The sequence below is a fragment of the Marmota flaviventris genome, chromosome 4 (assembly GCF_047511675.1).
Source record: "Marmota flaviventris isolate mMarFla1 chromosome 4, mMarFla1.hap1, whole genome shotgun sequence".
Classification (NCBI taxonomy): domain Eukaryota; kingdom Metazoa; phylum Chordata; class Mammalia; order Rodentia; family Sciuridae; genus Marmota; species Marmota flaviventris.
Window position 1 is genome coordinate 24,571,001 of NC_092501.1, and position 15,968 is coordinate 24,586,968.

General features: G+C 50.9%; 1 protein-coding gene across 2 annotated transcripts in view; it reads left to right on the forward strand.

Moving 5' to 3' along the window:
- Sh3pxd2a (SH3 and PX domains 2A) overlaps positions 1–15,968 on the forward strand; it is a 217,337-nt gene that overhangs the window by 87,397 nt on the left and 113,972 nt on the right. For both annotated transcript variants that reach the window (XM_027930218.2, XM_071610941.1), the window contains exon 4: positions 11,961–12,037. In XM_027930218.2, the coding sequence (XP_027786019.1) occupies positions 11,961–12,037 (77 nt within the window). The remainder of the gene's footprint in view (positions 1–11,960; positions 12,038–15,968) is intronic.

The window sequence follows — 15,968 nt, forward strand, 5'->3', positions numbered from 1 at the left end:
GGCTTCTGTGGCCAAATCCTGTCACCTGCTCAGTCTCTTCTTGCACCACTCATGACCCACACCCTGTAACACCGCAGCATCCCCCCACATGCACCTCTCTCTCCAACCATACCAAACTTCATCTTCTCACATGCGCCTGGTTTCTGACCTTTGCTAAGGCTCCTCCCCTTCCTGGAACATTCTTCCCCTGTCTCTTTGGCTGTCTCCTGCCACTTCTTCAGAACTGTCACCCTCCCGCATGTCCCCATGATAACTCATACATTGCAGCACAGTGCCCACACATCCTGTGTCCTCTGTGACAGCAGGGACTGTGTCAGTATTGATCACCATCACATCCAAGTCTCTGTGTAATACCTGGCATTTGAGAGGGACAGAATAAATGATGCCTGCTGACCCTATGCATGGGGTCCAGGTGGGTTGAGATGTGCCTCCTGAGGAAGGTGGACCAAGGGGATACACAGCCCTTGGGACAAGGAAAAGAGAAACATAGCAAAAGAATTAAGAATGTAGGCACCTTCAGTCTTCAAATCCCAGCTCTACCACTTAACAGCTGTGTGACCTTCAGCAGGTCACTCAGCTTTCCTGACCTTCAGTTTACCCGTTTGTAAAGTGGAAATAACAACCACACCTCGTAGCCAGATCAAAGGTTATTATGAAGATCCAATACTGTAATAAATATGAAGTTCATGCACAGCGCTTACTGCAAGGTCAAGTGCTCAGTGCACGTTCCTGCTTTCTTAATATTATCATCACATCGTTGCAGGGGTAGGAGATAGAACCACAGATGGTTCTATGGTTGGTGGGAGGTTGTTGAATAGGGTCATCTGTCTGATCTCAATTCTGCCCACAGGGCCAAGGCTCAAGGCGTCCATCTCAAGCAAGCCAGGCAAACCCCTCTACTGGCACGGTCAAGCCTGTGGCCTTTTTCCAGTGAGCCTCTGCATGCTGGGGATTTTCCTGTGCTTTCAAGCATCCAAGTGAACAAGCATCCCTGGGCCTGGAGTCTAGTCTGCCTGCCCCAGGGCGTCTCATTCAGAAGCCTGGGCCTTTCTATCACATCTCCATGCTCAGGTCCAGCCCCACCCTCCCCACTGTGGGCCATGCCACAGGGAGAGGCTGCCAGGGAGCTCTGCCCAGCATCCCACCGTCCTCTTTCCTGAGGGCAGCTCCCCTGCAGGGGAGGAGCTGAGGCTGCCAGGCTGAATGGGCCTTTTATTCCTGCACTCCCACAGGGAGGGTACTGAGCCTCTGCCCACCACGCCCGCTACACCCACGCCCGTACAGAGCAGGGACAGCTTGGCCCCGGTGCCGGCCTCGCAGCTAACCACACTCTCTGGCCCCACTCTGTCTGGGTCCTGGAGGGCGAGTCCACCCCTCACCACAGCCCCAGCCCAGCTCTAAAGGGCAGCCCGTGGGGGGGGGGGGGGATGAGCCACATTTGCTGGTACCCTCAGATTGTGCGTGTGCACACTCACGAATAAACGAGCTGGGTCAGAGGGAGATGGCCAGACACACACACTCCTTGGCCTGTTCAGCACATGTCAGTTGCCTGCTGCGCACAGGGCCTTGTGCTGGGCCCTAAAAGTATGAGCGCCACTGTCTACATGAACTTGTGCTCTGTACTGAGGGAATCACATGAAGAGTGCGTCAGTAAGATCATCACAAATGGTGGCTACTCTGAGAAGGATACCGTCTGGGCCTGGAGAAGTGGGGAGAGGCCTTTTGTGTTCTGAGTGGCCTGCCAAGGCCTTCCTGGTGAGGTGACATTTATAATGCCATCTGAAGGCTGGAAGGCATTAATGCACAAAGGGCCGTGGAGCAGGGTTCTGGGAAAGGGACGCTGTGCACACAAGCTTGGAGTGGGGCAGTGGGCAGGTTGTGGCATGGACGCACCAGGGTGCAGTGAGGGGAGACGAGCTTGGAGGGGCAGCGTGAGCCTGATCTGCACAGCCTCCTAGGCCATAGGAAGGAGTCTAGGTTTTATCTCCATGCCCTGTGCAGTGGCTGGAAGCTTTAGGCCGGGGTTACATTTGAAGAATCTAATTCTGGCTGCTGGGTGAACGTGGATTGGGAGTGAGGCCAGAGACAGGATCAAGATTCAAGACTGACAGAAGGTCACTGGAGGACTCATGGGCCACTGACCTGATATCCAGTGACTTGCCCCACATTTCTGTGCATCGACAGTCCTGTGTGCCTGGCGCTGTGTGCCACGTGCTTGTTCTAAGCCATAATCCAGCCCCGAAATCCCTTGGGAATGAGAGAAGATTGCTGCTCAGGATGGACATGTGCCAGGGACGCGGTGGTGTCCAGCCTGTGCCTATCAGCACCACACTCCATACTGGCTCTGCTGCCTCCAACTGCATGGCCCTAGATTTCAGTTTTATTGAGCGTTCCCACTGGATCGAGAGTAGAGAAGCACATGGGATGGGGTGGCAGAATCAGTCCAGAATGGCAGGACGCTGACACCCAGGCGCTCAGCCCTGGCTGAGGGAAAGAAGATTTGTTCCCCATAGCCTGGCTCTGGGCGCTGAGTATGGGAACCCCAGGCCAGAATTCAGGGGCTCCTTTTCCCCTCCTGGATGTGCTGGTGTTCGCTGTCAAGCACACAGAGGTGAGGAAGTTATGGTTTCCCTCCGTGGGGAATCCCAGGGGATTTTTGCCATTTCTGTTTCCTTGAATGTGTGGGAGAGTGGCAGGAGTGCTGGAGGGGGGACACTCACCTGTGTGAGTCACCCAGGGCCATCCCAAGGTGGGGCGTGAAGTGAATCACTGCTGTCATTGTTATGTTCTCTGCCGTTTGAACTGGGCCTGTGGAGAAGCAACCCTCAGAGGAGCAGGGAGAGCTGGTGGGGGAGACGTCGCACATTGATGGGGGAAGAAGATTCAGGACAGGCTGCTGCAGGGGTGTGTGGGAGGGGTCTGGTCTTGGGAGAGTGACCCAGGTGGACAGACTGGGTGCCTGGGAAATGCTTACAGTGCTTGGCTTCCATGTGCCAGCAAAGAGACAGGCAGAGCCAGGTTGTACCCACACCCTCCCACGCCCCACCTCCTTGACCTGGAATCATTGACTGTAAGATCCCATGTGTTCAGCGTTTATCATGGACTGGGATCTGTGGTAAATGTGTTTATATCTAGTTCACTGATTGCTGACAATAATCCTTTAGGCATATGGTCAGGCATATGGTCCCCATTTTGCAGCTTGATGAAACTGAGGTTCAAGTAGGTTTTAACTTGTCCCATGTCATACAATAGTAAGAGGCAGAGTACTCATCAGGATTCTCCTGGTAACAAGAAATAGACCCATGTCACTGTGCCTTTAAAAGAAGGGAGGGATGTATTGGTTCATATACCGAAAAATCAGGAGTAATGTCATCAGGCATGGCTGGATCTAGGTGGCCAAATATCATGTCTCTCAAGCTCTCAGCTTTACTTTCTTTTCTGTTGACTTTATTCTCGGGTGGATATCCCCCAGCTGGTGACAAGAGATACAAAAAAAAAAAAAAAAAAAAAGATGCTCCCTAGAAGCCTGGGGCTTACAGTTAATGGGTGAGTAGCTGCTGTAGAAAGGGAGCAGAGGCACATGGATGCCTGATACTTCAAGCCAGAAGCAAGGTCTTGACGTGATTCTAGAAGACAGAGAATCGTGGGTCAGAACTCAGCATGGAGTCGGGGCCTGGGGCTGCTGACAGAATCTCCTCCTTCCAGAACCTGCGACTGCTTCAAGGCCTCACCTCAGCCCAAGTGAAGGGAAGCCAGGCCGGGCACTGCAGGGGAGAAGCAGGATTAGGGGTGCAGCCCGAGCCAGGTGTGAGGCTGCAGGTGGGGGTACGCCAGCTCAGCTGCACCAGGGCTGACAGCAGCCTTCCAGGGAGCACAGGGCCTGCGGTCCCCGCTGCAGAAGGTCAGAGGTGGCAGCATCAACAAGATAAACATGGGCCTGCCCACCTGCCACTCAGGCCGTAGCAAGGCAGGGCTAACCCAGGTGAACACTGGGAGGCCACACAACCAGGAAGTAGCAGAAGCATCTTGCAGGAAGCCAGAAAAGGCTGACTCCACCTTCTCCAGTCTTCTCCGGCTTCCCATGCACCTCTGTCAACGTCTCTGTCCTCTCCCCTAACTAGACCTATTGGTCCAGTGAGAAACTGATGCTTATTCATACTCAGGTGTGACTGGTTGCTAGAGGCTCACTGTGCCATTCTCCACGGAGAGGTTTATATATTGTAACCAAGTCTTAAATCAAAGAAAATAAATTCTAATTCTGTTATCTCAGGTATCCAAAAGGTAGGCTGTGGATTGTAGGCTTGTTTTTACAGTAGGATATTCTTAGGGCCCACAGCACCCCCTACTTTTGGCTGCTTGCTTTAGACCATCACAAGTGTCAGGATAAGGGGCTGGGGTCGTGGCTCAGCGGTAGAGCACTCACCTAGCATGTGTGAGGCCCTGGGTTCGATCCTCAGCACCACATAAAAATAAATAAATAAAATTAAGTTATTGTGTCCATCTACGACTTAAAAAAAGGTATTTTTTTTTTAAAAAGTCCTAGGATGATTCTGAATCGTACCAACTTGGTTTCCTTGTGGACTGGGGGCTAATACCAGCCTCTCTGAAATCAAACAGAATGGAGGGCTTGTTTGTTTTGTTTTTTACAGTGAAGGAGGAACCATCAGCAGATTCTTGCAATATGTTCTCTTTGCCCTCCTCTGCCCTAGGGTCCTTCCCATGTCGGAGCTCCACTCCAGCAGTTGGTCAGCAAACACGTCAGAGGCACCCTCTGAGGGCAACTGGACACAAGCTCATGGCTGGCCTGGCCCACTTCCCACAGGGACCCAGGTCACGTCTTTAGGCAGAGTGGGGGGGGCAGGATACTTAACTACCCGCCCCCGCCCAAGCATTGCCTGTGTTCTCCCTTAAGGAGAGGGTCCCTCTATGACCATCACATCTTTCTTGTACTTTGTCTGGGAAATGTGTCTTTTGTCTCTTGGGTGCCACATTGGCCAGCACAGCCAGAGAGGGCACCCCCGCCCGCTTCACTCAGCCACTTAGCACTAGATCCTCCCAGCTTACCTCACCCCTCTTGGGCCCCAGGGAGCCTGGTGCACGCTGTCCCTGACCCAGAAACTTCCCTGTCCTCCTGGAGACAATCAGACAGCTCCTATGTTCATTGTACCCAGGGCCAGGCCAGGTATCACCAGGGGCACAAGGAGGATAGAAGATTGTACCTGCCCTCAGGCGATGGCAGTCAGCTAGGGATAGAGACTGGCAGGCAACCAGACGGCTCTGTGTTCTCTCCCATAACCTCCTGCAGTGGGTCGAATGACGACCCCAAAGAAATGTCCAAGTCCTGACCCCAGGAACTTGTGACTAGGACCTTCTTTGGTAATAGAGTCTTTGCAGATGTGATTAAGTCAAGGGTCTCAAGGTGAGATCATCCTAGATTTAGGATCATAGTGACCAGTGTCAAAATGAGGAAAGGCAGATGGAGATTTGAGACAGAGAAAGGAAAGGCCAGGTGTGGGTGGAGGCAGACTGGAGTGATGCACCACAAGCCAAGGAATGTTGGCACCACCAAAAAGCCAAAGGGCCAGGCCTCTGTAGCCTTCAGAGGCACCTTGGCCCTGCTGACCCTGGACTTCAGATCTCAGGCCTCCAGAACTCAGAGAGAATAAATCCCTATTGTTTTAAGGCACTAAGTTGGTGACAGTTTGTTACAACAGCCCTAGGAGGCCTGTGTGCTCCCCTTTCATTTGTCCTCAGACCCCCATGAGAAGGGCAGGAATGCCGTTCCTGAGGAGCAAGGCTGCTGGACTCTGCAGCTGTGGGCCTCTGGGCCTTTCTGTGGTCTCCTCTGATTCTGACCCTCCAGGCTCTCAGGCAGCACTGAGGAGAGAGGATTGAGAGGCACCTGGGAGAGCTGGCCCTCCCCAAGCCTGGGGACTGCTGACACTGTGGCTATAAATCAGGGGGACCTCTTAATTGGATATTCCTATGGAGAGATATTCCCGACATTCTCCAGGATAGCAAGGGAGAGAGGACAACATGGGTGATTGCGAGGGACTGGGAGGTTGGCACAGGGGTAATGGGCATTCAAGGAAGCTTTGCAGAGCAGGCAGCATAGAACCCGAGCCTTAACCAAGGATGGGAAGGGTTCCCAGGGCACTTGGAATAGAACCGCTCCCTTTTTTGTGGCTCACAGGCTACTCTCTAGATTCTTTTCTGTCTTCCAACATATTCAGTTCTTCCTGCCTCAGGGACTTTGCTGTTGTGACTTCCTCTGACCAAGTCCTCTTGCCCCAGAGCTTTGCACAAATGTCTCCTCCTTGAAATTTTCACTGACCAGGTATGGCAGTGCTCACCTGTAATCCCAACTACTCAGGAGATCAAGGCAGGCGGATTGCAAGTTCAAGGCCAGCCTGGGCATCTTAGCAAAGCCCTCCTTAAAATAAAAAATAAAAAGGACTGGGGATATAGCCCAAGGCTAGAGCACACCTGTATTCAATCCCTTGTACCCAAAAGAATTTCCATTGAACCTCTGAGACACTTCCCTACCAATCTGAATTCTCCCCCAGACACCTATTTTTATTCCCTCTGTAGAGGCTGGGGGAGACCTATACATCTTACCAAACTACTTACTTGGTATGAAAAATATATATTGCCCCTCCTTCCCAAACAGCATGTGAGGTCCTTGAGAGCAAGGCCTCGTCCGTCTGTCTGTCACGTTCACTGCAGGGCTTTGAGCAAGCCCAGCACAGCAGGCCCCACCAAGACAGTGCTGGGTGGGTAGATGGACAGATGGATGTCTTTGAATAATGATTCCAGATGATTAAAAAATAAAAAATTTAAAAAGCAGGGAAGAGGGAGTTAAACATGCTGGCATAGACAGGTATATCTCCTTCCTTCCTCCCTCTTTCCCAACCTTCCTTCCCTTTTTCCCTTTCTTTCTTTTGTTCTTGAGATAGGGTCTTGCTATGTTGACCAGCCTAGCCTAGAATGTCCGGGCTCAAGCCATCCTCCTGCCTCAGTGTCCTGAGCAGCTGGGACTGCAGGTGTGCACCACCACGCCTGGCTGACACTGTGTATCTTGACGAGGAGAGGCTACCGGGAATAGATCAGCCTGTTCAGGCCACAAGGGGTTCTCTCATCACCCCTGCAGCCAGTGTGCCCCATGGCCCCTGCACACCTGGGTGCTAGCTTGTTTGTAGAACATGCACCTAGTCCGTGGAGGTGGCTTCCGAACTCTTCATAGCTGGAGTGGGCCTGTCTGTGCTGTGCTTCTGCTCTTCCAGGGAAATCAGGGATGGTTGCAGAATCTGACCCCCAGATTCTCATGGAGGACCATAGATTTCAGTTTGTACCTAGAGGCTGTGGTTGGCCCAGGGGGTTAACTGTTCTCATCTTCCCTCACACACGCGTGAAACCCAGAGTCCTCACATCATGGTTCAAAAGACCTTATATGGCCTGAGCCCGTAGAACCCTCTGGATTCATTGCCAACACTCTTACCCTCATTCTCCAAGCTCAAAACCCCGAGGTGAAATCCCAACTCAGCCATCTCTCTGAGCTGCCATCTCCTCCTGTACAAGATGGACCTAGTAAAAGTACCAGACAGCCACACAGCCACGGGAGGCTGCACCCCTGGGTGCCAGCTTGTTGGTGGAACATGCACAGGCAGGACTTGGACCCAGGCCCCTTGCCCAGGGCCGCCTGTTCGTCCACGCCTGGCCCTGAGTGGCAGGCATGCCTGCAGACTGCAGGCTCCAGCTTTCTTTCTCTACTTTCAGGAGCAAGTTAAGTCTATTTAAGGCTGAGCCGGGTCTGTTTCAGGCCACGTGTGATCTGCCTTATGATTCTTATCAGATTTCTGGGGCAGCATCCGCAGGGCTTTGAAGACTCTGGCAGAAGCAGAGCACCGCCATAAAGAGGCTGAATTACATTTACAAGAGGCCTTTACTGCCCTGTGGTCTCAGTTTCCTTAATGGGGATTTTCCTCCACCCCCTTTTTCTCTCTCCCTTTTAATATGGTCACCCGTTCGGCTTTCAGAGTGTGGTTTGGATTCCTCCAGAGAAGTCAAGACCGTGGAATCCCTCCCCCTTCCTCCCTCCCTCCCTCATTCCCCACTGGCTGACTGTGCCAAAGCCCCAAGAGAAGGAAGTGTTGCTCCTGTCAGGGTTTCGGCAGCAAAGAGGGTAGTCCAGTGGGGACCCGAAACACACATGGGGATTTGGCTTGTGCAAAAATTCTCCTCCGACTTCACACCCAAGCAGCAGACCATGAGTTTGTTGAGGGGACTGGACATGCTGGTGGCAAGGTGGCCTTGCTTGCATGAGTAGATGCAAAGGGCAAATGGGGTCCCGTGCTCCAGGGCCAGCGTGACAAGGAGTCAAGGGGAGCCTCCTGCCTCCTGCCCACCTTGCCCATCCCTCTCTTCTGGGGGCCTGAGTGTTCTTTCCCTGTTTTTTTGGATCTGTCTTTGCTGTTAAATAAAGAGCAACATCTACTTCTTCAGGATACAAGGCTCATCTAGGGGTGCGACCAGCTTTGGGGTGGGGGCTGGGAGGGGGACCCAGTGTGTCTCCCCATCTCCCTCCTTTCCTTTTTGACTGTGGGTGGGATGAGGATGAGGCTTCCTCCCCTGTGGTTTCCTCCGGTCCTCAGATGCTCCTTCATACCCCTTGATGACTGGTGTCAGCTGCGTCTGGGCCACCTCCAGCTCCTGACGGACAGCTGACTCGGGTGGAAGGCTAGTCCTGGCTGCCTGTCATTTTGTCAGTCCAGAGAGCAGGTCTGCTCAGGCCACATGCTTATGTTCACAGTGTCCCCATAGCTGCACACACAGGCTCTGCGGCACGTGGGCAGTAAAGCAACAGGAAACCAAAAAAGAGCAGGAGGCAAAGAGGCAAGGAATACCAGGTCTGTGACATCTTCCCCTATGAAAAGCAGCCATCACCAGTGTCTTGAGACATCACCTTTTATCTCCTTTCCAAAGGAGCATGTGGCAGAGTGCTTTGTCTTGGTGACATGGTGCCATCTACACAGATAACCTGTGCACTGACTCTAGAGAGCCCAGAGGAAGGAGAGCTCAGGAAGAGGCCCAAGCAGGAAGTGAGCCAGTGTGCACTTACCGAGCATCGGCTCTATTCCAAGGCCCCTGCCAGGTGGAACATGTGGGGCACACAGAGCCTGAGCTGGAGGCCAGACTTTGAATGGAAAACCAAAGGCTTCAAGCAGGAAGCAAGTCACACATGCTGTGACATGCTTATGGGTTCCACTGTCTGACCTACGCAAGGCTTGTTACCAGTACTGTGGAAACCAGAGTTTCTCTGCTTCTTCAGGTGGGGTCTGCATAAGCTACAGGCCTCTACAGCTGAGAAGGCCCGTTAGCCCATTTATTTTCCACTACCATTGAGTGATGTGTTACAGTTCTTTATGGCAGGCTAGGCCTTCCAGTGATGCAGCAGGCCCCAGCAGCTCACCACCAACTTCTTTCTGGGTTCTTGTCTGACCAGGATTTATTCAAGTGTGAATAGAAACAGAGCTCCCACCGGGTGAGAGGGGATCTGATAGCAGGTTGCCACTTGCGTGTGCTAGTCTAGAGGTTTATATAGCACTCGGGTCAATGCTATTGGTCCAAATTTCTGCTAATCAGGGTTTGGGAAAGTATCAGTGCTGTTGGTTAGCACCTGCAGTCTCCATTGTGGTCTGCCCCACTTGGGTTTTCCACTGCTTGTTTGGAAGTGGGAGGTTAAGGTCATCTGATGGTAGATGCTTGGAGGTTCCGGACTGCGTACTGGATGGAGCAGGCCTCTGCACCAGGCCCAGTCTGGCTGCTGCAGGGTGACCCGTCAGTGGGCCCTGGTTTGCCTCAGCCCTGGCTCACCATACTTCAGGCCCGTGGTGGCATGGCAGGCTCCTAGCGGCCAGGGCCTGTGCTGGTAGCCCATGCTCTAGCCCTCCTGGCCTGCTGCTCCACTGCCACTTCCCAGCAGGATTAGCAGGTTGGTTGTGCAGCTCAGTGGTCAAGGAGCCATGTCACGTGGTGACAGGGAAATCAGGGATGGTTGCAGCAATTGCTTCATGTCTCCATGTCCTCTCTGTTCCCTTCTGCCTGCCACAGACTCCTTATAAGAAGTACCAGCACCCATGGGAGCACACTTAGCCAGAGATGCTAGAATTAATGCCCTCAAAAGAAGCCCTCAATGACAAGCAGGAAGTTGGTGGCTGGTTACCCCAGCTTCCCCAGCCTCCCTAGCCTCCACAGACTCCCCAGCCTCTGCAGGGATGCCCCTGAGGTGTGTCCCCTGGAGTTGCCCAATAGAACGGAGCTCCAGCCCTTGGAGATAACTCTTGATCTCTCTACCTTCTGCCTTATTCTCCCTCTCCCCTAAAGATGCCTCCGTGGATGGCCTCCCACATAATCCACTAGATTCAAATTCTTATTTCTAGGGCTGCTTCCATGCGAACAGCCTGAACTAAGGTCATTGCCTTTCTTAGTACTTCACTTGGTCCTTGGCAGAAGAAGCTTGAGTGGATTAACATGCAGTGGAATATTTGTTCACATGCAGTGGGAATGATCTTAATTAGAAGCCCTTCAAATAAAGTGATGAAACTTTATCTCCAACTAGTTTAAATAAAAAAGTTTTTTTTTTTTTTTTTGCTTTACACAAGTGACAAGTAGCGGGATGATCCGAGGTCCAGGAACAGCTATATCCAGCTGCTGAAATGATATCAAAGGAATCTGGCCCTGGTCATTTCTTGCCTTTGATTTTTCAATCATTCAAGAAGCAATTATTGAGCACCTACCTGTGATAGGCACAATTCCTTTTTCTCATTTTGTTTTCTTCTCAGGAAATAATAAACTCGGCTACTAGAGGCACTAGCCTTTCATTCAGGGGCTTAGCAACTGTGGAAGAAGGAAGTCTCAGGGCTTACCCTCATTGGCCCGTATCAGGGGTGCCCATCCCTAGGCCAATCACTGGTTACTAAGCTGAGTCACATGCACCGTTTGCCATTGGCATGTGATTAGCTCCATTGGCATCCCAAGGGCTAAGAATGGAAGTGGCCTTGCCCAGATTGGGACAACAGATGCATGTTGAAGCTCCAGGTCAGCACTTCCACCACGTGCTGGGCTTGCTGGACCTACCATGGGTCACCAGTGCTATAAAATACAGTACAGTATGGCCAGTGCCCCAGGAATGGGCGTATTGTGGATGTTCTGGAAAGAGAAAGCTCAACCATCAAGGAAGCTTTTCTGAAAAAGGACGTTGGTCCTAGCCCACTGGGCCGCTGGGCACAGAAGTGTCAGTTGTATAAGACCTTGACTGTCAGAGTTAAGGTTCTGAATTTAGCAGTCTGGAAAAGGATTGTGCACCAATGTATTTATCATGATTGAATGTGGCCAGGGCAGAAGGACCTGCTGGAAAGGTCTGACGGGTGGCACTTCCTGTAAGCCTTGTCCATACCTGTAGAAAGATGTACCAACACAGCTGGCAGTAGCCCGAATGGCTGGAGGCTGTGTGTACAGAAAGCCCAGGCAACAGTCACACTGGGGCAGCCATGGCTTGTGCCCGCCCTGGAAATAGCCACCCACCTACACTAAGAATAGAAATTCCTGCCCAGTTGGCAGAAATGTATGTCGATTTCTCAAGGAGGGATGGGTCTGAAAACAAAACATAGCGTGTGGGTTGGGCCATACTTTATATTTATTTGTGAGGTCATTTAGAAGCCACACCCATGTCAGGCATTGATCCTACCATTAGACCCAGTCAAGGTGACTTGACCAAGTTGTTCGTTGAAGCCCAAGATGGCAGCCTCCAGGGAGAGGCCCTGGGCTCTCAGCCTTGATTGCCTCCTGCCCCCCAGGAGAGGTGACCACTCCTCTTGTTTCCTCGACAAGGGGGAGGGAAATGAAAAGATCCTATGATGGCTTTAGCCAGAATGTCTGGCTCACGAGCGTCTCTCTTCCAGGCAAGATCCTCTTCCGGAGAAGCCACATCCGGGATGTAGCTGTGAAGAGGCTGAAGCCCATCGACGAATACTGCCGGGTAAGGGTGTGTCTGGGAGTGGGGGTGGACCCTCTGCCTGAGGGGCTGTCTGTCTGTGAAGGAGGCTCTCTGTACAAACACTTCTGAGGCCTGGCTTTGCTTGGCCAGTAGGATGGAAGTGGGTGGCCCACCAGGAGGGGTCACTATCCTTTCAGAACACAGCCATGTTTACAAAGTGCTGTTTTAAATCACTTCCACTGGCTTGGGACCTACATGAGAGGCCTCCTGCTGAAGGGATTTGCGTGTGGCATTTTGCTGGACATGGACAATTGTTTCTTTGAATTCCTTTTGGGATGTTGTGGAGTCAGCTCTGAGTTTGGTGGCATCTGGAATACACATTTGTTTATTCACATAAGCTTTATAGATGCCAATGTTCATTACACATCTTTATAGATGCAAATGCGCTCTCTCTCTCTCTCTCTCTCTCTCTCTCTCTCTCTTTCTCTGTCTCACACACGCGCACAGCTGGCAGCAGCCAGCTTGCATACACACACTTGTGCATAACTAGAGCAACCATTATCAAAGAGTAGACAGGAGAGTGACAGCAGTGTCATGAGCCAGAGCCCATTTGTCCTTCTGCTTTGATTAGAGCCTAGGACCCCTGCAGTGAGGATGGGAGGCTACTTCATGTCCTTGGCACATGACCTCTGGATGGCCAAACTGCCTGGGTTCAAACATCTGGCTAGTTTTATGAACTTGGGCAATTTACTTAACTTCTTGAGCCTCAGTTTCCATGTCAGTAGGAAGGAGAATTGTCCCTCTTGCAGAGAGGGTAACCATGGAGATGGAATGAGCTGGCAATCATCAGGCCTACTGTTTAGCTCAGAGGAAGCTTTTAGTAGATGATTTTGTTATTACAAGGCACAAGCGTTTTATTTGCAAATTAAAAAAAAAAACTTTATTAAAAGCATATAAAGGGCCGGGCATGGTGGAACACACCTGTAATCTTTGCAATTTGGGAGGCTAAGGCAGGAAGATCACAAGTTCAAGGCCAGTCTGAGCAATTTAGTGAGACCCTGACTCAAATAAAAAGGGCTGGGGACATAGCTCAGTACCCCTGGGTTCAATCCCTAGCACTGCAAAAACAAAAAAAAAAGTAAATAAAGGGCTGGGGTTTAGTTCAGTGGTAGAACACTTGACCAGCATATGTAAGACCCTGGGTTTGAGCCCAGCGGTGAAAAAAAAAAAATTAAAGAAAACAAAAGCAAATAAAAACAAACCAATAAAAAGCAAGCATTAAATAATGTTACTTCTGAATCCCACTGGCTTTAACAGAAACAATTTTGTTTTGTGGAATTTGACTTAAAAATATTAGGGAAGCAAGTGTGGCATAATGTTTTGTTCCAAATGTGGTCATTAACACGAGAAGAGCTGCAGTTGGATCCCAGGGCCCCACTCACGAGCTGTGTGACCTGGTACAGTTGCTTTATCTCTTTTAGCCCCAATTTCCTCATCTGAAAAAATGAGGATAGAGATCCTGTCTCACAGGGTTGAGGGGGGAGGAGGCACAGCACACCATTTCGACTCCTGAAATGCCCTGTCCTTACACAGAACTGTTACCTGTAAGGTCCCCTTCTACTCTGACATTTTATAATTCTGAATCATTATGCCTGGCAATAAATGTTTAAATAAGAACCAAGTTGCTGAATTTATTAACTGTCGTTCCCAAGCCTCTAGGAAGACAAGTGCTCCCAAACAATTTCATTAAACCAGAATTTGAATTTTGTGCACATTAAACTTGGGTCACATGTTCTGCCTTGTCCTAAAAGGATGCCCGGAGGGTGAATTCCCCTGAGCTAGATTCCCTCTTCTTCAGATCAATATTCATTTTTTTTCTTTAAAGAGCATGCACTGTTTCTGCTTAATTGATGCCTCAGCCTGAGCTTTATTCCTTTCCCGGGAAGTTAAATAGATGGGCAGAGCTAATGGAGGAGGGGGCAAAGGGCGGGAGGAAGCCTTTTCCAGCTGGGATTTATGGCTCAAATCAGTCTCAGCCTCTCTGAGCTGGGGAGCCAGAGGCCTCTGCAGTTGGGCTCTATGGAAATGTGTCTCCTGGACCAGCCAGAGGAGGAAACTGATAGCATCTTATCTCTTAGGATCAGGCTTTGAATGGGACTCCTGATTCAGAGGGTGTCTGGGGCTCTAACGTGCTGCTGGTGGCTGGGGGAGCCAACAGAGGGGGTCCTCCCCACCCGACTAGCACAGTTGAGAACTGCTCTGAGCCAGACCATGAACAGTGTCAGGGGTTTGCCAGGCAGACGGCCTCTCCCAGGCAGGAATTCACTCTGAGAATGCAGTGGAGAGGGGACAAGGCAGACTGACCTTTAAATTCTGCTGAACTGAGAAGCTGGGATCTGTGGTCTGATTGTCTGAGAAACCCCTGACCCGGGAACAGTCAGTGGGGAGAAGCCAGCAGCTGTCCATGGCCACTGCCACCCAGAGTTGCATATTTCACAGCTCTGCCCCCAAGATGGTCCAATCTATGACCACTGAGTTTTACTGCCCACCACAGCCAACTTCATGGCCAGTGCCACGTGCAGCGTATTCTATGCCAGCCCTTCCTTTGTCCTTAGATGCATGCTGCCTGGAGTCTCTAGAGTCCTTATTTCCAGCTCCCTGCATATCCAGCTCTGCGTGGCTAGCAAGCATCTTCTTCCTTGGGCCTGTGAGACAACGTGGGCTCAGAGTCTGGGATTTGGTGGGAATTCAAATGCACCCAAAATTATGAGCCCTGCATAAGGAGCAGGCAGATGTGAAAAGTCTGACCATGCAGAGGAACTCCCCAGACTTTGGGCTCTCTGCCCTCACCAGCCAGCTAGTCCCTCCTCTAAGGGTGGTTTCATAACCCAAATCTCAGTGTTGATTTTGAACATATATGAAGCAGATTGGATGAGCATCATGGAAAATTTACCAAGCTCCAGCCTGATGATTGTTTTTATGTGGCACTTAAGGGCCAGATGTCTAACAAGAGGGGTTCCAAAGGCATTTCTTTAACTCCGTAAATTAATTTAATGGGCAACATGGTTGTGCGGTTACTATTTAATGGTTCTGGGGATAGCAACAAAGTGAAGACTTTCATTTAACTAAACAAGCATGAGCTATATAGAAGCTCAGACTACCAATTTTGACTGTGACTCCATTTACCCTGTTCCTTCAGGGGACATACATGTTTGCAGTGTTTGTCCAGGGAATAAAATGAGTATCCTAGTGGAAAGTATGTGTGTGAAGGAGAGTGTTCGAGAATGGTCAACTCACCTTTGACATATTGGTGCCATTTATGCAAATCTGCATTTTCTGGTGTGTGTGACTATGACTTTTTTGCTGCCCCAGTAGCTGAGTTTATTTCTCTGATTCTTCTGTCCACAACACACTTGATTTCAGGGATGAAGGAATGGGGGACAGGAATTATGAGCCCACCAAGAGGTCAGATTGAAGGTCACAGATCCCCTGGCCCTCATTCGTCTCCCAGACTCACTTTATCCCCACTTCCCAGATTGGAAACTGAGATTGTTACATACTGGTGAATCCTAGTCCCAAGTATTATCCCTGGCCCATCATTGGCTGTTCCCTTGGGGAGGGTAATCTTGATCTTGTGGTCCTTGTTCTGAGGGAGGACCTGGGCCAGGAGTGCTGCTGGTGGGAGTGACTGAGGCATGGTAGGCTGAGGATTTCTAAGTTGGGCAGACTGATAAAGAGAGAAAATTCCTGAGGATGACACATCTTCCGTGAAGTGACCATTCATACCTCCTGAGTGGTCTTGTCCTTGGGGGACCCTGATCAGTAGAATTTCTCCATCTCCCCAACAGACCCAGGAAAGGTGTTTTTAGCCTAGGAGAAAGCTAATCCAGTTCCTGTTCTCCTTAGAGGCCCTTGGAGGAGTCCCACTGCCACCGAGAATGGCTAAGTGTCTCAGCCAGGCCCTCTGGGGGCA